General features: G+C 42.2%; 3 protein-coding genes across 11 annotated transcripts in view; 2 read left to right on the top strand and 1 right to left on the bottom strand.

Moving 5' to 3' along the window:
* Positions 1 to 2,584: 2,584 nt before the first annotated feature.
* Positions 2,585 to 3,740, top strand: LOC135509929 (prostate-associated microseminoprotein-like). The gene is made up of 3 exons (XM_064930750.1): positions 2,585 to 2,766; positions 3,052 to 3,160; positions 3,528 to 3,740. Exons 1-3 carry the CDS (start codon positions 2,652 to 2,654, stop codon positions 3,703 to 3,705), a joined length of 402 nt encoding a protein of 133 aa, XP_064786822.1. The 5' UTR covers positions 2,585 to 2,651; the 3' UTR covers positions 3,706 to 3,740.
* Positions 3,741 to 4,162: 422 nt separating this feature from the next.
* Positions 4,163 to 17,176, bottom strand: rgp1 (GP1 homolog, RAB6A GEF complex partner 1). Of its 6 annotated transcripts, none has more exons than XM_064931440.1 (10): positions 17,068 to 17,176; positions 16,782 to 16,848; positions 16,146 to 16,266; positions 15,865 to 15,998; positions 14,511 to 14,594; positions 14,084 to 14,233; positions 6,051 to 6,194; positions 5,596 to 5,723; positions 5,338 to 5,515; positions 4,163 to 4,744 (listed from the first exon to the last, which is right to left on the bottom strand). In XM_064931440.1, the coding sequence occupies exons 3-10, from the start codon at positions 16,259 to 16,261 to the stop codon at positions 4,521 to 4,523; spliced, it is 1,158 nt and encodes a 385-aa protein (XP_064787512.1). In that variant the 5' UTR covers positions 16,262 to 16,266; positions 16,782 to 16,848; positions 17,068 to 17,176; the 3' UTR covers positions 4,163 to 4,520. The 6 variants fall into 6 exon arrangements, with proteins under 6 accessions (XP_064787512.1, XP_064787511.1, XP_064787514.1 ...); XM_064931439.1 differs by having other exon boundaries at positions 16,146 to 16,261; XM_064931442.1 differs by lacking the exon at positions 16,782 to 16,848 and having other exon boundaries at positions 16,146 to 16,261; positions 17,068 to 17,175.
* A 43-nt stretch (positions 17,177 to 17,219) lies between these two features.
* Positions 17,220 to 21,219, top strand: part of gba2 (glucosidase, beta (bile acid) 2) — a 36,898-nt gene continuing 32,898 nt past the window's right edge. The window contains exons 1-2 of one of the 4 annotated variants that reach the window (XM_064931432.1): positions 17,220 to 17,405; positions 18,425 to 18,713. In XM_064931432.1, the coding sequence (XP_064787504.1) occupies positions 17,297 to 17,405; positions 18,425 to 18,713 (398 nt within the window). In that variant the 5' untranslated portion in view covers positions 17,220 to 17,296. The other 3 variants (XM_064931434.1, XM_064931433.1, XM_064931435.1) reach the window with 3 other exon arrangements.

Below are 21,219 nucleotides of genomic sequence, written 5' to 3'. Positions count from 1 at the left end.
CATCTCCTTCCACTTTCTCTATCAAGTCTGCAGACAGACAGAGATCATAGGAAAAACCTGCGATGAGGAACAAGTTTTTCACAAGGCACCCCGGGGGCCTCACAATTTGTGTTTTACGCCCGTGTTCCCTCATACCCCCACAGAAGTCTGGAGGGTGTTGATAGGTTCTCCCTCGCCAGCCAGGGGTGCCACTGACCACAGGGCCTTGACGTGTCTTGGTCCTGTATTGGTGTGTGTGCATGTGCGTGTGGATGTGTGTGTGACTCAGAGTTGCCCCTGTCTCTACAGATCCACAGCTCAACTTGTCACAGTCTGAGGAGGAACATGTCCTGACTCTGGGGCCTTGTCACCACTAACGCACCACGTTCCCTATATAGTGCACTACTTTGTACCAGAGCAATATGGGTCCTGCTCAAATGTAAGGAAGGGGAAAGGCTTTACCTAGTCAGTTGCACAACTAAATGCATTGAACCAAAATGTGTCTTCCACATGTAACCCAACCCCTCTGGATCAGAGAGGTGCGGGGGTCTGCCTAAATCAACGTCCATGTCATTGGCACTAATATTCTCCCCTCCTAGAACCTATGGATCCTATACAATAGGATGACGACGGTTTATGACGGATTCACACTTTGATTGACAAGATGTTGTGTAGGATAGCCCTCTTAAAAATAAATGAATTAGTGTCACACCCATTGTTACCTTCATGGAGGAGCAGTGAGACTGTCTCTCTCCTTTTCCCAGTTGACATTTCATTGCACATTTCTTCCTAAATGGAATTTTGGGTGTACAAAAGCCTACAAATGCATTTGTGAGAAATGTTGATAATTCTACCACTCTGAAATTCAGAATATCACGAAACACCAAACTCTGAAAGCGATACTTGCTAAGATACATTTTGATACAGTAGGCAATAGTTCTTTTGAGGCCCTCTGAGCAAGTACATTTGAATGATGTTTCAATCTCTCGTTCGTGGTAGACATTATGTAAATCTGAGACGTCTATTCTGTTAGTGGGTCATTGAAGGCTGGGGACGCTGTGTCCCTACCTCTCACAACAGGTTGTTGGTTCACACCATAGAGATGTATAACGATCTCTACTTGGTAATAAACGGTTTTGCATGGACATTGCCATTGAGGGCTTACACCATTTTAAAGTAGTCAACTGGGTGGGGATTCCTACAGGTTGGGATCATTGCCTTTTCTTGAAATTGTTTTGCCTAGTTTGTAAATGGCTTTGAGCTATATCTCCAGCACTGCAGGTGGCGGTAAAATACCACTATTTGCTTTACACTTTTTAAAAACATTAAAATAATATACATATATATATATTATTTTTGTAGATAGCTTCAATGGTGCCACCCATGCTATCAAATAGACATTTTTTCATCTCTATGGTCCACACACACACAAAACACACACGCCTGCCACCTGCATGCAGCAGCCATAGCAGCGGCCACTATAAAAGTCATAAAACTAATCTTGTCCTTTATGAGCTTCCTCTTCCCAAAAATCCAGCAGTTCACTCTCCATCTCCCTCTCTGTCTCTGTCTCCTCTGGGGGGCAACTGACTGCTGCTGCTGGACAGGGCCCGCATGAGGTCACAGACTGGAGACACGGCAGGCACGCCATGACATCACTATGAGCTCATCCCAACAAGGCAGACAGGGGTCAGTGGAGGCAGTAGGCCACTGACTTCATATACAATATGCATCTGTGTTTGCATGTCAGGACGTCTTAGTAACCACATAGTAACACATCTGGTAGGAAAAAATCAAAGGAGACACTGCCACTGTCACTTTGTTTCTCAGGTGGAATCCTAAGTGAGACCGTAATGAAGATTGGAGATATCTACTTCATCCCCAATACGGAAACTATATGTGAATGAGTACAGAAAGAGTTCAAATTTCAATCAATAGATCGACCAGCATTTAAATCGTGTTAGCCTTTAATTTCTCCTTTCTCTCTCTCTCTCTATTCTACCCCACAGCTCTCTCCTCCCTTTCGCCTCTCTCCCCTTCTCCCTCTCCCTCCCCTCTCTGCTCCCTCTTACCTCTTTCTCTCCTTCTCCCCCCCTTCACCTCTCTCCCCTTCGACCTCTCTCATTTCTCTCCTCTCACTCCTCCCTCCCTCTCTCATCTCCTCTCTTATCTCCTCTCCCTCACCTCTCTCCCCTTCTCACTCTCATCTGCTCTCCCTCTCTATCCTCCCTCTCACCTCACTCTCTTTCCTCCCTCTCACCTCTCTCCCCTTCTCCCTCTCTCTCCTTCCTCTCACCTCTCTCTTTCCCTCCCTGTCTTAGTCATCATAGGATGTGTCAATGTTTCTATCATTTTAGAGGTCATGCCCACTGGAGCGAAGAGGAGCTGATCTCCAGAGTGCCAAGGTGGTGCCAAGACACAGACTTTTTCCTCTTGCCCCCCCCCCCAACCCCAACCCTGTGACACCTCACAGGCCCCCCCCTGCGCCTCACACCCCATGCCCCGGCCGGTCCTCCTGATGAGGCTAACTTACCCCACCTCCCCCCGTCCGTTGCTGTCGTAAAGATTGTGGGGTATAAATGGAGGTGCGAGGTGGAGGAGAGGACTCAGAAAACTCTAAGAACCAGATCTAGAACTACAGAACTAGAACTACAGAACTAGAACTAAAGAACATGAAGATGGACTCCATTGTTGGGAGAAACTGGACACTGACCTTCCTGGCTGGGACTCTGCTCTGGACCACCCACTGCCTAGCTGCTCCCATGCAGTGTCACTTCAACTCTAAAGGTGAGAATATCATACTGAAGGGTGTTTTTCATTCAACAAATTTCTTTAGGTTGAAGATTCCGATTCTGTTCAGAGTATTTGGTAAAGCAGAAACGTTTTGGGGACCTGTCAAAAACTCATCCATTGAACATTCAGGCCAGAGTAGACTTTTTATTCTGAATATCTTGAATGGATGAATCCATCTGAAGTTGAGTACAAAGTTCATGTGGACGTCCTGCGGATGAATATAGGTTGATTTGTATAATGTGTGGGACTTGGGTTAACACCCCTGGTGGTCTGTCCCAGGCCTGTGTGTGTACGAGGGGAGACACTACTCCCTGGGGGAGTCCTGGATGGAGGACGGCTGTCTGCAGTGTACCTGTCTGCACCCCATGGGCGTCGGCTGCTGTGAGACGTGAGTCCACACACCTGTCATCAATGTGCCTTTCTGGGTTGTGTTAGTTAGCAGTAATAGGAATGTCATTTCCATGGTTGGGATGAGCTTGCCATTCAACACAGCCATGTACATTGTTCCCAGAGTCAAGTAATGTAAGGGAAACAGGGTTGGGTCTGGATTTGATTGTGATGTGTAGAATTGGGACAGGCAACTTCAACATAGCATTGTTGTCAGGATATTGTCACTATGTCCTTTCAGAACACATGACAGTGCTCATGCTCGGCTGTCAATTACATTCCCCCTCGCTCCGTACAGGGAGCATCATGCTCTTTCAGAGCACATACGTACATATGGACTTTGAAAACCTACACCTCTCTCCGCACAGGGTGCATCGCCCGGTAGATTTCCCAGCTTGGTGCGAGGTTCGGGTGGACGCTCTAGCCTGTAAAGTGACCCTGGTGCAGAGCGCTGACCCTCGCCTGCCCTGCTTCCCTGGGAATGGACACAACCTGGGCCCCAGCCACGGCTCACGGGACAACAACTACCTGCAGATGGTGGAGTAGACAGGGACCCCGGTCAGACAGTGGAGGGACGGCCTCATTGGAATGAATGTCGCCATTACAATGAGCCCGTCCTCCAATTTAAAGTGGCAACCGCCTCCACTGAAGTCGGGAAGATCAACTCCCTCCACCGCCGACCATCTCCGTCCATGTCAGTGTAATCCTAGTATAGTCCATTCTCACTTCAGTTGCAGATCAGTGATCAGTTAACATTTAAACCGCATGAATATTACAATACCTTAAGCAGTAAATGATACTCAGTTGGAAAGCAGAGGTGAGCCCACATAATGGAATCCCTCATTTACCACCCTGTAATGCACTACTGTAAAGCTTTTATAGTAATATATAACTATTGTTGTATTTCTTCTGTCCTGTCTTGCAGTTATCCTCTAAATAAAATTCTTGTTGCGTGAAAGTCATTTGTTGATTGTGTGGATAAAAGACTCCTTTCAGATTCATGTGGGATTTGAATTTGACGTTTTAATTACTGATTCACATTGAACAGTGTTTCATTAACAATTTCAAAAATACAGTTGTACAGCATATAGCTCTTGAAAATAAAATACACTATTCATGTGACAAACAAATGGACTCTTTTGGGGGTTTTGAATAAAGGGGTAAACAATGAAATACTGTGAATGACCCCACAGATAGTAGCATTAAATACTGATCATCATCATCATCATGTTTCAGCTAGAAAAACAGGAAGGTGAGCAATTCAAAGAAAAATATAGGATGCACTGCAAAATGTTAAAATATTAAAAACAGCAAAAGTTGCCTGCTTTATATCTGGAATACATTCTTCCTTCCTCACACAGTTAAATGTTGATGCTGTTGGTCCCTGTAAACTGGGAGACGTAAGACGTCAGGGCTGGATTGGTGGGGAGCACTTTGATCGGCAGGTCCCAACTGAAGGTATCCACATCAACATGCTCCGCCCCAGTCCACACGGTGACCTCTGGTTGGTTTTGCAACACGTTGTGCGATTCCATAGGCTCTCGGGACGTGACGAACTCAAAGTGCAGACGCCATCGCAGGGTCACTGAGGAATGAGTTGAGAATGTCATGAAGCTGTCTAGGAGTAGACAGAGGGTTAAATACACAGGGAAGCTTCAGAGACAAAGACAAAAGGGTTGAGAAGCGCGTCATCGCATAGATTAAAAACAAGTCTTCGACTACATAAAAAAAAAAAAACATTTTCAAATGGAGATTTACAATCAAAAGTGCTTCCAAGACTTGGTATAATCTGTCTAGGGAAACCATTTTATTGTGACGGTACAATGACTAGCCCGGATTATGACCAACATCCTCAGTCATCTATGAGAACAATGGTTTCTCTTGTCAAGTGCCCGTTCTGCTAAGCCAGATAATAAACAAAAAACTAACAGACAGACTCAAGCAGGGCAGGCTACTTGCTATTAACAAACATAGGGCAGAGAGATGAGTGGTGAATTCCTGATGCCCCTCAGCCAACTCTGAGCCTGGTTCCTCTCTAGGTATCTTCCTATGTTTCCTGGTCACTGTGCTCCTGCCTGCATTGCTAGCTCTTTGGGATTTTAGGCTGGGTATCTGTATAGCACTTCGTGCCACCACTTAATGAGATACATTTGATGGAAATTTGACTTAGCTACGTACCGATGTCTGTGCTGAAGCCGGGGGTGACGTTGAGGGGGACGGGGAGGGAGAAGTGGGTGGAAGCCGTGTGGAGGCAGGATTCTAAGTGACGACCGTGACCCGTCACACTGATCGACTGACCGGGACGCCGCTGGTACCCCTGCTGGATCTCCTCCTCACTCTGCAGGCTGACCGAGTACTGACACAAACTTTTAATATCCTTATTCAAGTAAAAAATGACAGGCCCTGACACAGACATACGCGCGCACACACACACACCTGTATACAGGGAATATCCCCTTCTGAGAAGTCGAAGGTGCCGATGATGTCCTCCCCTAGTCTGTAGACAGTCTTGAAGATGCAGAACTTGGCCACCTTCCCCCGCATGTTGGTAATGTTGAACAGATCTGTGGGAGACAGGGGTCAAAGGTCACATGCATTCCACATTGCTGCTAAACACACACAATGTCTGCAATGTCTTTTGTTGTGTCGGACCCCAGTAAGACTAGCTGTCGCCATGGAGAACCTAATAAATCTAATCAGAAACAAACAGATTAGAGATCAATGGATTCGAATCTGCAAAAAACCCTCAGTACATCATCTAGCTGATGTGGAACACAAATAACATTAAAGGAGGCTCATAAGAGCTGCCACATAGCACTGGTCAAAAGTAGTGCACTATAAAGGGAATAGGTTGTCATTGGAGAATTAGCCTAGGAGAACAAAAGACTGACGGGGACAGCGGCGTGAGGTGATCGTCAGCATGTCCAGGGCTCTCTCCAGGGGGCGATCGTCTCTCCGCCCACCCTCCTCCTCCTCCAGGAAGGGGTTAGAGGGGGCCACCTCCTCATCCTGGGGGAACGGGGGCTCCGGCATGCCTACGACAGGGACATCATGTCACTCATTTTGAACAATGTCATTTTATAGGAGGAAAACATGTCCACAACAGGCATTTCATACATACAGTGCACCCTTTTACATTTTCCACATTTTGTTATGTTGCAGTCTGAATTTCAAAAGGGATTCAATTGAAATTGTTCTTCACGGTTCTATACACAATAGTCCATAATGTCAGTAGAATTTGTTTAAAAAATAAAATAAAATGTAAAGCTGAAATGTTGAGTCAATAAGTATTTCAACCCCTTTGTTATGGCATGCCAAATCAGTTCAGAACTAAAAATGTGATTAACAAGTCACATAATCAGTTCCAAACTATGTTATTAATAGTGGTTAAAATGATTACCGCATCTCTGTACACCACAAATACAATTATCTGTAAGATCCCTTAATCGAGTTGTGAATTTCAAGCATAGATTCATCCAAAAGACCAGGGAGGTTTTTCAAAGAAGGGCACCTATTGGTAGAGGTGTAAAAAAAACTAAAAAACAGATGGAATATCTCCGCAGCTTAGAGAATATCCCTCTAAACTGCAGAGAGAAGCACGAGATTGAATATCCCCCTTAGTTATCACCATATCCCTTTACTGTGGGAATTCTGATCAAATAAATACTATTAGCCATTGCAATGCAACATACCGAAACAAAAAAAAAATACTCTACGCAAGACTTCAACTAGCCTGTACCCCTTCACACTGGCTCGGTACCGGTGCCCCCTTAATATAGCCTCATTATTGTGTCACTTTTATTATTTTAGCCTACTTGGTAAATATTTTCTTCTTGAACTGCACTGTTAGTTCATCTTTGTCTTAATCCTGACTAGTCTCAGTCCCTCCCGCTAAAAAACATCCCCACAGCATGATGCTGCCACCACCACGCTTCACCGTAGGAATGGTGCCAAGTTTCCTTCAGACGTGGCGCTTAGCATTCAGGCCAAATAGTTCAATCTTGGTTTCATCAGACCAGAGAATCTTGTTTCTCATGGTCTGAGTGTCCTTCAGGTGCCTTTTGGCAAACTCGCTGACCAAGGTCCTTCTCCCCTGATTATTCAGTTTGGCCAATTCTCAGAAGTGTCTTGGTGGTTCAAAACTTCTTCCATTTAAGAATGGAGGCCACTGTGTTCTTGGGGACCTTCAATGCTGCAGGAATGTTTTGGTACCCTTGCCCAGATCGGTGCATTGACACAATCCTGTCTCAGAGCTCTACAAACAATTATTTGACCTCATGGCATGGTTTTTGCTCTGACATGCACTGTCAACTGTGGGACCTTAAATAGACAGTTGTGTGCTTTTCCAAATCATGTCCAAGCAACTGAATTTACCATAGGTGGACTCCAATCAAGTTGTAGAAACATCACAAGGATGATCAATGGAAACAGGAACTCAATTTCAAGGTTCAGAGCGAAGGGTCTGAATACTTACGTAAATAAGGTATTTCTGTTTTGGAAAAATTTCTAAAAGCTGTTTCCACTTTGTCATTATGGGGTATTGTGTGTAGAGTTATGAGGGAAACATTTATTGAATACATTTTAGAATAAGGCTGTAACAAAATGTGGAAAAAGTCAATAGGTCTGAATGCTTTCCGAATGCACTGGAGTTGCTCACCAAGAAGACACTGAATGTTCCTGAGTGACCTAGTTACAGTTTGGACTTAAATCAGCTTGACAATATATGGCAAGACTTGAAAATGGCTATCTAGTAATGATTAATACTAGATAGCAAATACAAAATCAGCAAATATTGATACTCCGGATTGTGAATACTTACAGTACCAGTCAAAAGTTTGGACACCTACTCGTTCTAGTGCTTCACTTAAAAAAAAAAACTATTTTCTACATTGTAGAAAAATGGTTAAGACATCAACACGTCGTAACCAAAAGTATCAAACAAATCAAAATATATTTTATATTTGAGATTCTTCAAAAGTAGCCACCCTTAACCTTGACAGCTTTGCTCACTCTTTGCATTCTCTCAACCAGCTTCACCTGAAATGCTTTTCCATTAGTCTTGAAGGAGTTCCCACATATGCTGAGCACTTGTTGGCTGCTTTCCGTCACTCTGCGGTCCAACTCATCCCCCCAAAAAATCTAAATTGGGTTGAGGTCGGGTGATTGTCGAGGCCAGGTCATCTGATGCAGTACTCATTCACTCTCCTTCTTGATCAAATAGCCCTTACATAGCCTGGAAGTGTGTTGGGTCATTGTCCTGTTGAAAAACAAATGATGCTCCCACTAAGCGCAAACCAGATGGGATGGCGTATTGCTGCAGAATGCTGTGGTAGCCATGCTGGCCTTGCATGCCTTGAATTCTAAATAAATCAGACAGGATCACCAGCAAAACTTCCCCAGACCTCATCCAAGCTTCACGGTGGGAACAGAGATAATCCGTTCACTAATCTGCATCTCACAAAGACACGGAGGTTAGAACCATAAACATCAGACCAAAACGACAGATTCCCACTTGTCTAATGTCAATTGCTTGTGTTTCTTGACCCAAGCAAGTCTCTTATTGGTGTCCTTTAGTAGTGGTTTCTTTGCAGCAATTTGACCATGAAGACCTGATTCACACAGTCTCCACTGAACAGTTGATGTTGAGATATGTCTGTTACTTAAACAATGTGAAGCATCTTTTTGGGATGACATTTCTGATGCTGGTAACTCTAATGAACGTATTCTCTGCAGCAGAGGTAACTCTGGGTCTTCCTTTCTTGTGCCGGTCCTCATGAGAGCCAGTCTCATCATAGCGCTTGATGTTTTTTGCGACTCCGCTTGAAGAAACGTTCAAAGTTCTTGACTGACCTTCATGTCTTAAAGTGATGATGGATTGTCATTTCTCTTTGCTTATTTGAGCTGTTCTTGCCATAATATGGACTTTGTCTTTTACCAAATATGGCCATCTTATGTATACACCCCTACCTTGTCACAACAACTGATTGGCTCAAACACATTGAGGAAGTAAATTCCACAAATTCACTTAAGGCACATCTGTTAATTGAAATGCATTCCAGGTGACTGCCTCATGAAGCTGGTTGAGAGAATGCCAAGAGTGTGCAAAGTTGTCACCAAGGCAAAGGGTGGCTATTTGAAGAATCTTAAATAACATTTCAATTTGTTAAATTTTTCTACATGATTCCATGTGTGTTACTTCATAGTGTTGATGTCTTCGCTATTATTCTACAATGTAGAAAATAGTAAAAATAATGTAAATCCCTGGAATGAATAGGTGTCCAAACTTTTGACTAGTACTGTATGTAAATGAGGTGTTTCTGTAGTTCATCTTCAATAAATCACAAAAAGAAAAAAAAGAAAATCACTTTGTAATTATGGGGTATTGTGCGTAGATGATTTTTGATCCATTTTGAATTCAGGCTGTAACATGTGGAATAAGCCAAGAGGTATGAATACTTTCAGAAGACACTGTAGTTTGTGTTCCGTATGCACTATGTTCCCAAAACATTTTGCAACAAATTCAGGTAGTATCTGTCCGTAAATATACACATACTGTTGGAAGTCGGAAGTTTACATACACTTAGGTTGGAGTCATTAAAACTCATTTTTCAACCACTCCACAAATTTCTTGTTAACAAACTATGGTTTTGGCAAGTCTGTTAGGACATCTACTTTGTGCATGACACGTAATTTTTCCAACAATAGTTTACAGACCGATTATTTCACTGTTAATTCACTTTCTCACAATTCCAGTGGGTCAGAAGTTTACATGCACTAAGTTGACTGTGCCTTTAAACAGCTTGAAAAATTCCAGAAAATTATGTCATGGCTTTAGAAGCTTCTGAAAGGCTAATTGACATCATTTGAATCAATTGGAGGTGTAACTGGATGTATTAGGAGCGATTTCAAGTTTTTATAACAATCAATAATCGGCATTTTTGGACACCGATCATGGCCGAAGACATTGCACTCCACGAGGAGTGCACTCCACAGACTGACTACCTGTTATGCGAGTGCAGCAAGGATCCAAGGCAAGGCACTAGCTAGCATTAAACCTTATAAAAAAAAGATCAATCTTAACTACTCATGGTTGATGATATTACTAGTTTATCTAGCTTGTCCTGCATTGCATATTATCGATGCAGTTCCTGTTAATTTAGCATTGAATCACAGCCTACTTCGCCAAACGGGTGATTTGACGAACACATTCATGAAAAAAAGCACTATCGTTGCACCAGTGTACCCAACCATAAACATCAACGCCTTTCTTAAAATAAACCTACATATTTAGTTAATATTGCTGGCTAACATGAATTTCTTTTAACTAGGGAAATTGAGTCACTTCTTGCGTTCCGTGCAACAGAGTCAGGGTATATGCAGCAGTTTGGGCCGCCTGGCTCGTTGCAAACTGTGTGAAGACCATTTCTTCCTAACGAAGGCAGCCAACTTTGCCAAACGAGGATGATATAACAAAAGTGTATTTGCGAAAAAAGCACAATCGTTGCACGAATGTACTTAACCATAAACATCAATGCCTTTCTTAAAATCAATACACAGAAGTAAATATTTTTAAACTGCATATTTAGTTAAAATAAATTCATTTAGCAGGCAATATTAAAGTAGGGAAATTGTGTCACTTCTCTTGCGTTCATTGCACGCAGAGTTAGGGTATATGCAACAGTTTGGGCCGCTTGGCTAGTTGCGAACTATTTTGCCAGAATTGTACGTAATTAATTATGACATAATATTGAAGGTTGCGCAATGTAACAGCAATATTTTGACTTAGGGATGCCATCCGTTAGATAAAATAGAGAACGGTTCCGTATTTCACTGAAAGAATAAACAGTTTTCAAAATGATAGTTTCTGGATTTGACCATATTAATGACCTAAGGTTCGTATTTCCGTGTGTTATGTTATAATTAAGTCTATGGTTTGATAGAGCAGTCTGACTGAGCAGGGGTAGGCAGCAGCAGGCTCGTAAGCATTAATTCAAACAGCACTTTACTGCGTTTGCCAGCAGCTCTTCGCAATGTTTCACGCATTGCGCTGTTTATGACTTCAAGCCTATCAACTCCAGAGATTAGGCTGGCAATACTAAAGTACCTATTAGAACATCCAATAGTCAAAGGTATAGAGAGAAATAGTCCTATAATAACTACAACATAAAACGTCTTACCTGGGAATATTGAAGACTCATGTTAAAAGGAACCACCAGCTTTCATATATTCTCATGTTCTGAGCAAGGAACTTAAACGTTAGCTTTTTTGCATGGCGCATATTACACTTTTACTTTATTCTCCAACACTTTGTTTTTGTATTATTTAAACCAAATTGAACAGGTTTCATTATTTATTTGAGACTAAAATTGATTTTATTGATGAATTATATTAAGTGAAAATAAAAAAAGTGTTCATTCAGTATGGGTATTAAATCATAATCGGTCGACCTCTAATTTCAAGGCCTACCTTCAAACGCAGTGCCTCTTTGCTTGACATCATGGGAAAAGCAAAAGAAACTCAGCCAAGACCTCAGAAAACAAATGTGTAGATCTGCACAAGCCTGGTTCATCCTTGGGAGCAATTTCTAAACGCCTGAAGGTACCACATTCATCTGTACAAACAATAGTACGCAAGTATAAACACCATGGGACCATGCAGCCATCATACCGCTCAGGAAGGAGACACGTTCATCTCTAGGAGACAGAACCTACTTTGGTGCGAAAAGTGAAATACTATCACAGAACAGCAGCAAAGGACCTTGTGAAGATGCTGGAGGAAACAGGTACAAAAGTAACTATATCCACAGTAAAACACACCCTATATTGACATAACCTGAAAGGCTGCTGAGCAACCTCTCCAAAACCACCATAAAAAAAGCCAGGCTATGGTTTGCAACTGCACATGTGGACAAAGATCATACTTATTGGAAAAATGTCCTCTGGTCTGATGAAACAAAAATAGAACAGTTTGGCCATAATGACCATCGTTATGTTTGGAGGAAAAAGGTGCTGTGGTCAGAGAGACGTCGTAAATTCCTGACGATCTCCTCATGGACACAGTATAGAGAGTGTAAATTTTCATAGAGAACAAAGCAATTCCTTCCACCTCACAGAACTTGAGGTAAACAAATTTCATGTTCCGGAGAAAGTATAAAAGGTCAGTGAAGTATCCAGCTACGAACTGGTCCGTTTGTCACAACTTGGGGAAGCTCATGGGAGACTGTGGTTACATTACCATAACACTGTTTATATAATAGCCTCAGATATGAGGTTTACATCTAATTGTTGTATAAGATGAATGAGTATGATACTGTTTGTATAATATGATTTGGGACTGTTTAATGAAGAAAAATACAATTCCCTTTTGATTTGAACTAAATCGGAGGACCGCCCCTGAGCCCAGTTAGGGTCAGACATCCTGGGACAGCCCTTTTCTGCCATTCCGAATAAAACCCAACTTTGAGAAATTATCACCAGACCATGCTTTTCTCCATTAGGAGGAGACAACGGTTGTAGACCATTGCTGAATCTTTTAACCATACCACGTGGTTAAACTCTTAGACTATCGATACCGACAGAATAAGAACAAGTCTTTGATATTAATTACTAGTCTGCAGCTGGGAATTCGGTATCATTGAACGCGAAGAACGACAACCTCCGAAACATTCATTCTATAACAATGTCACTCTGAACTATCCACTATAACCACGAAAGAGAGAGGATGAAACTCTCCAACAGAAACAAACTTTTCACCAGCAATCAAGACAACACACTGAGTGTAAATATATATATTGATTGCAATTGTTCCCGAATGAGTGAGCGTTCATGTGTAAAGGATTAGCATTTCAATTGTTATAATTACCACTCTGTAGTGACTTTAGTCGACCCCCCACTTCCCCTTTTGTCTAACAAGCCGCGATGCCGGTTTAGCCCACTAGGGCACATTCTCCTATCATTTCTTGTAACCACATTTACCTTGTTTGCTTATGCATTCCTGTGAATTACTTAGTAATAAATAAATTATTTAAGACAATTGATGTATGGATGACTCATAGTGAAGACTGGGTTCGTGCAGATTACCAACAATTTACGACGTTTGGAATGAGACTAACGTAAAGTAAATAATTCATAATTCGAAGACTAATTGATCAGATAAAATATCTGAAAAGTTATTTTAGGAAATGATAACTTCGTAATCTGAATATTTTTCCTTGGTGCCCCGACTACCTAGTAATTACGGTTACATGATTAATCAGTCTAATCGCGTAATACTAATTACAGAGAATATTTGATAAAAACTACAAATCTTCAGTTAATGATAGTAAAGACACGACATCGTAAATGGGGTCTTCCAAATGGACAATGACCCCAAGCATACTTCCAAAGTTGTGGGAAAATGGCTTAAGGACAAGAAAGTCGAGGTATTGGAGTGGCCATCACAAAGCCCTGACCTCAGTCCTATAGACAATTTGTAGGCAGAACTGAATAAGCGTGTGTGAGCAAGTAGGCCTACAAACCTGACTCAGTTACATCAGCTCGGTCAGGAGGAATGGGTCATAATTCACCCAACTTATTGTGGGAAGCTTGTGGAAGGCTACCCGAAACATTTGACCCAAGTTTAACAATTTAAAGTCAATGCTACCAAATACTAATTGAGTGTATGTCAACTTCTGACCCACTTCTGATGTGATGGAAGAAATAAAAGCTCAAATAAATCTACTATTACTCTGACATTTCATATTCTTAAAATAAAGTGGTGATCCTAACTGACTTCTTACTAGGATTAAATGTCATGAATTGTGAAAAACTGAGTTTAAATGTATTTGGCTACGGTGTGTGTGTATATATCTCCTTTTTGAACACAACTGATGTGAAATGTACTTCTGTTGATTAGACTGAGTAAGAGGGTCAGGAGGACAGCTCACCATGCAGGACGAGGACTCTGAAGGGGACCCTCAGTAGTTTGATTGGAGAGCTAACCCTCTGGCAGCCGATGGTCAGCTTATAAACATACTTCACTGACTGGCCTCGAAAACTAGGAGGCCCGTCGTTGGGAACCACCTCACTGTATGAGTCTGAGGGAGGAAAAAGTAGTGAGAGCAAGAGAAACTGTAGCTCAAACGTTAAAGCATGGCTCCTATAAAGCCAGGAAAGTGGATTACATTCCTGGGACCACCCATATTTAAATGTATTTTTAAATGCATGCTTGCTTGACTAAGTTGCTGTGGATAAATGTGTCTGCTAAATAGCACACATATAAAAAAAGATTGGGGGGGGGGTGGAGAAAGGAGATGATTGAGTGAATCCCCTCAACTGATTTCTATGCTCCATGTCCAGTTGTGGTGCTCTTACAAGTTCTGCTCTCTCCGGGGTCTAGGCGCAGGTCACAGAATAGTATCTTGGGAGGCGTGTCCAACATGCACTGCCCTCCTTCTCCTGGTGAAGAAAGCAGGTAGAGGGAAAGAAAAGGTCATTTTGTATCAGACCCCACCCCCCAATTTTTTTATTTTTTTATAATAATAATAATCTACTCCATGCAAGTGAAAAGTAAGCTAAATGTATTATGTGCTAATTCAGTCAAGCCAAGACGATTTGACTGCGCAGGCAGCAGTGGTTTAAGGGTGTCAAGGCAGCATACACATACAGCATGGTTAATTTGGGTCAATCGAAGGCAGTCAATTTAGTCAGTAAACTGAAATTCCTATTCAATAATTGAAAAAGGGCAACTACGAGAAGCTATTGATGTCAAAAGTCGTTCAACTTTTTAGGGGGAATTTTAAATTAAAATCCCTTCCTGTATTGACAGACCCAAACATTCACAGTCCCAGGGTTAATCTCCATCACAAGGTGTAATGTACAGTCATGGTGGCTCAGACAGACCGGGGATACAAAATGACACCCTGTTCCCTATGTAGTTCATTAGGGGCCAAAGGGCTCAGGTCAAAAGTAAGTAGGGAATAGGGTGCCATTTGGGATAGATAGAATTTGTACAGAGACAGGTATAAAGGGGATAGGGGAGGCCCTTCACACTCTTGGCATTCTCTCAACCAGCTTCATGAAGTAGTCACCTGGAATGCATTTAAATTGACATGTGTGTCTTGTCATTCTGCAGCGATACACCATCCCATCTGGTTTGCACTAAGTGGGAGTATCATTTGTTTTTCAACAGGACAATGACCCAACACACCTCCAGGCTGTGTAAGGGCTATTTGACCAAGAAGAAGAGTGATGGAGTGCTGCGTCAGATGACCTGGCCTCCACAATCCCCCGACCTCAACCAAATTGAGATGGTTTGGGATGAGTCGGACCACAAAGTGAAGGAAAAGCAGCCAATATGTGCTCAGCATGTGGGAACTCATTCAAGAATGTTGGAACTCATTCAAGAATGTTGGAACTCATTCAAGAATGTTGGAAAAGCATTCCAGGTAAAGCTGAATGCCAAGCGTGTGCAAAGCTGTCGTCAAGGAAAAGAGTGGCTACTTTGAAGAATCTCAAATATATTTTGTTTAACACTTTTTTGGTTACTACATGATTCCATGTGTTATTTTAGAGTTTTGATGTCTTCACTATTATACAATGTAGAAAATAGTAAAAATAAAGTAAGACCCTTTTGACTGGTACTAACTAAAATAAAGATATTGTAGTTGCATTTTGACACTTCCCGCAACGTGTGTGTGTGCATTCTTTATTATGTCTAGCCACTCACCTCTGCTGGGGATGAGGACAGTGTCGCTCTCTGCCTGGACATCCTGCTTGGTGCCCTGGGCTGGCAGCGCCACTCTGCTCTCACTGGCATGGAACTGGCAGTGGATCTGGGCACTGGCCCACGCCAGCATCTCACTGACACACACTTTTTAGTCATGTTTTGAGACTTTTACCCCATGTAACTTTACATACAGTATAGCTAACTAAAATGTACATGCATATAATCACAATTGAGCACTACTGAAGAATGGGTGATGTGTGAGTGAGAGAAAGATAACAGACCTGCTGGCAGAGGTGGAGAGATGGGATATGGGGTTGGTGAAGGTGATGAGACACTCCATCACCTCCCCGGCCAGGAACACCGGGCCTCGGGCCATTGAGGCCACCACCTCGATCATCTGTACTTGAGGAACACATTAAAATAAATACATATATATAAATAAATATATATATATAGAAATATATAAATATAAAAATATATATATATAAAAATAAATAAATATAAAAATAAATAAATACATTTTTTATTTTTATTTAACCAGGTAGGCTAGTTGAGAACAAGTTCTCATTTACAACTGCGACCTGGCCAAGATAAACCAAAGCAGTTCGACACATGCAACAGAGTTACACATGGCATAAACAAACATACGGTCAATAATACAGTAGAAAAAAATGTAAACAGTAACGTTACAACACACGTTATTTGGAACGGCAGCTAGCTATGTTTTTAAAAAACGTGTTGTGTTAGCTCGGTAGTTTGGTTATTTTGAGCGAGACCTTGCTAAATTAAATTGCAGCGAGATAATAATATGTTAACTAGCTAGGGTTATCTACTGACTGCTGTCTCCAAATCAGTCAATTAGCTAGCTACCAAGTTAGGCTAACCATTGAAGTAGAGTAATGTTTCGAAAACCATACCTTGGCCTCAGATGTGGCACCAGCTAGCCAATGAGTTACGACTCAAATTCAGGTCAGCCAATTCAAACTGTCAAATCGATATGAAATACCCACTGTAAGTATTTGTAAATTCTTGGAGACAAATTCAGCAACACAACAACATAGCATTAATAAAGCATTCCATCTCGCAGCTGCACGAACATACCGTATCGCGGGGTAAAATGGAAAAGGCGTTCAACGTACTATTTTCCCGGTATTGGACACAACTATTGAACCCAATGAATAAATAAATGTGTGTTATACTTACAAATGATCAGTTCAATTCCAATTTGACAAATGATCAGTTCAATTCCAATTTGACAAGCATTGTCTCAAATGTGCATTTTTCAGGAATAACATTTTGTTGGCCATCTAAAGGAGCTCCGTGGCATATGGGAGGAGCTATTTATATTGTAAGTAGCTAGTGTGGGTTTATAGTGTGTTCGGGAACATCTATTGGACATAACAGTGCTAATATATTTAATAACAGCCATAATATGACACTCACATACTTTATGCAATCAACCTTACTGCATATAGAGGAAAAATATAGTTCGTTTTGCACAAATTGGAGGAACGGTATAAATAACCCCCCCTTCTTTCCTGGTGAGTTGACCCAGTCTCACAAAATGAACTTCAATAGTGTAGCCTACAGTAAGATTTTGCATATTGGGCGCTCTCCTAGCACCATTTCAACTTGTCACTCAGGTCGGCTGTCCGTTTAGAATTGCATTTGGACATCTACCAGAGAGTAGCCGTGCGAAAGCGTTAATCTGACATTGCTACTGTATTTTGAACAGAATGATATAGCCTACGTGACCAAGAATCTGACTCTGAAATCAAAACCGGGTGTCTACGGATTTGCAGAAGCTCTCTGTCTGACGACAAACCCACGTCTATTGAGATGCTAACGTTAGTTAGCTTCAGTATTCGTTGAAAACCTCCAGCTAGCTAACCAGGCGACCGGTATCCATTGTCCTTCATTGCATGCGTAGCTAGCTACCTGTGCATGCTCTGCATAATGCAGGTATTTCAATAGCTCGTTGTTGTTTACTTGGACACATTAACTGGCGACAGTAGACACCACTGGCTAAACCACCTGCGCACACACGCCTGAATAGGTGCCAGTGTCCGTTCTACCACACTGGACTTCAGGGTCTCGGATAGATACCTGGGTCAACAACGGTGAGAGGAAGTTGAAGTTTACCTTCCTTACTGTTGCCTCTACTATCTTTGACATTTCCAAACATCACTTTTCGTTCGAGAGCTGGCTTGAGACCTTATGTCATCTCAGATAAATTATCGCTCTTGAAGGCATATACATTATTCAACAGATCATAGTTTGTGGTAAATTTAATCTCTTATAATTATTTAATATTATTATGGCAAGTTGTCCTCCCACTTGATGAAGATGGAGGAATAATTATCTGAGAACTACATACCTGTCCTCACCTGATGGACCTGTTGCCCAGGTATCTAAAGTTGTCATTTAGGAATCCTCACACGTGAATAAAAATAAGTTCAGTTGAGAAATGTATTTGTTTTACTGTCACTCAAATGGCTCTAGGGCACTTGACAAATGGATTCTTCTTGCACAACCCAGACAATTATCTCGTTTCCAACAGGTTTAACAGGGGTTGTTCCAACTCACCGGAATAGACACCAGGCAGGTTCCGTTCGCAAGAAGAGCTCCCTTTCGTTTCTATCCGACTACTGGCTGAACATGGAGTCGGGTGACAACAGCTCAACAGCCGAGCTCATGAGTCGGTATGTGTCTTCGGAACTCGGCTATGGGGTACCGAAGGATGGCTGGCGGATCTGCTTGGCGCATGAGTTCAAGGAGAAAAGGAAGCCGTTTCAAGCCAAAGATGTGTCCCTCTCCAACATCGTTGAACACATTGGCCTTGGAGTCAGGTGAGCCCCCTGAACACCACCTCTCATCGTGTCAAGCCAGCCAGTTACTATAGCCAAACTGTGTTATTCATAGTATTTATACTTAAAGGAGAGAGATTTGTGTTCTATGGTTGAGCACAATGTATCTTTATTCTGTGGCAAGGAGAGGCATTTTTCAGTGCAAGGGTATGTAGCCTATCACTTTTCTCTGGCATGGGTCCCTATGGTGCAGCAGAGCAGCCTACCTGCCAGGGTGCCATGTGTAGTCTCATGTTTCTTTGCTTGTCCAAAAGAGCAGGTGTGTGTGAGATCTGTACATATGCAGGTGCTGTGACTGGTAGTGGGTAAAAAAACACACAACCCAGCTTCTTCTCCACACTGGTCTCTCACACCTCAATCCTTCACTTACTTGACATAGAAACACAAGCTAGCTTTGTTGTGGAAATGACTTGCCTCAGTCTGTGTTTGACACCAAGGCCTAATTCTATCCTGCATGGTTTTCTAACATCTGTGGACTGATTGGTGGTTGTTGTTGCTCCTCCTCTGAAACCATTTGAGACTCATAATATTACATTCAGGACATGCCAGCTTAGACCTTGTACTGCTGCCAGCCCAGAATCCTGCATTCCTGAGAGTAGGCTAATCAGGTGTGGGTGGCTTGCTTGATACAAAGCTGATATTGATCTACTGTAGGCCTGCAGTGCTACTGGTAACAAAACAATGAAAGTAAGGATTACCAGCAGAAGATAAAAACAGCCTGTTGGACCTGGGTTGTTTTCAGCTGTGCTATTGGAGTTGGGAATCATGCGGAGAACACACACACACACAGTGTTTTAGATGAATCTCATGTGAAAAGATATCCTCAGAGTGGTGCAGAGAGGTGATGTCACTGTTTGACCTGGCTGCTGGGTGTATTAACATGACAACTACTGCAGACCGACTGCAACTAGATCAACTGGAAAATGAACATCTGTTAGCTTTAAATAACAAAGTAATACAATAATGCTTTAAATAATATGCCAACAGCACTACAGTTGAAGTTGGAAGTTCATATACACCTTAGCCAAATACATTTAAACTCAGTTTTTCACAATTCCTGACATTTAATCCTTGTAAAAATTCCCTGTCTTAGGTCAGTTAGGATCACCACTTTATTTTAACAATGTGAAATGTCAGAATAATAGTAGAGTGATTTATTTCAGCTTTTATTTCTTTCATAACATTCCCAGTGGGTCAGAAGTTTACATACACTCAATTAGTATTTGGTAGCGTTGCCTTTAAATTGTTTAACTTGGGTCAATTGTTCTGAGTAGCCTTCCACGAGCTTCCCAATTTTGGCACATTCCTCCTGACAGAGCTGGTGTAACTGAGTCAGGCTTGCAAGCATCCCCCTTTTTCCTCCAAACATAACGATGGTCATTATGGCCAAACCGTTCTATTTTTGTTTCATCAGAGCAGAGCATTTCTCCAAAAAGTATGATCTTTGTCCCATGTGTAGTTGCAAACCATGATCTGGCTTTTTTATGGTGGTTTTGGTGCAGCGGCTTCTTCCTTGCTGTGCGGCCTGTCGATATAGGACTAATTTTTCTATGGATATAGATACTTTTGTACCATCTTCACAATGTCCTTTGCTGTAGTTCGGGGATTGATTTGCACTTTTTGCACCAAACTACATTCATCTCTAGGAGACAGAGCGTGTCTCCTTCCTGAGCGGTATGACGGCTGCGTGTTCCCATGGTATTTATACTTGGCAGCAGCCAAGTATTTTGGCAGCAGCCACTCAATGTTAGTGGTAGCTGTTTAACAGTCGGATGGCCTTGAGATAGAAGCTGTTTTTCAGTCTCTCGGTCCCTGCTTTGATGCACCTGTACTGACCTCTCCTTCTGGATGATAGCGGGGTGAACAGGCCTGATTGTTGTTCTTGATCTTTATGGCCTTCCTGTGACATTGGGTGGTGTAGGTGTCCTGGAGGGCAGGTAGTTTGCCCCCGGTGGTGCGTTGTGCAGACCTCACTACCCTCTGGAGAGCCTTACTGTTGTGGGCCGAGCAGTTGCCGTACAGCTGAGCAAGAGGACAAGTACATTAGAGTGGTTAGTTTGAGAAAGACGCCTCACAAGTACTCAACTGGCAGCTTCATTAAATAGTACCTGCAAAACACCAGTCTCATCTAATGAAGCTGCCAGTTGAGGACTTGTGAGGCGTCTTTCTCATACTAACCACTCTAATGTACTTGTCCTCTTGCTCAGTTGTGCACCGGGGCCTCCCACTCCTTCAATTATGGTTAAAGCCAGTTTGCGCTGTTCTGTGAAGGGAGTAGTACACAGTGTTGTACGAGATCTTCAGTTTCTTGGCAATTTCTCATGGAATAGACTTCATTTCCCAGAACAAGAATAGACTGATATGTTTCTGAAGAAAGGTCTTAGTTTCTGGTGATTTTTAACCTTAATCGAACCCCCAAATGCTGATGCTCCAGATACTCAACGTGTCTAAAGAAGGACAGTTTTATTGCTTCTTTAACCAGAACGAA

The sequence above is a fragment of the Oncorhynchus masou genome, chromosome 23, assembly GCF_036934945.1.
Source record: "Oncorhynchus masou masou isolate Uvic2021 chromosome 23, UVic_Omas_1.1, whole genome shotgun sequence".
In the NCBI taxonomy this organism is placed as follows: Eukaryota; Metazoa; Chordata; class Actinopteri; order Salmoniformes; family Salmonidae; genus Oncorhynchus; species Oncorhynchus masou.
Note: the sequence above shows the minus strand (reverse complement) of the source record. Positions and strands in the feature narration are given on the sequence as shown.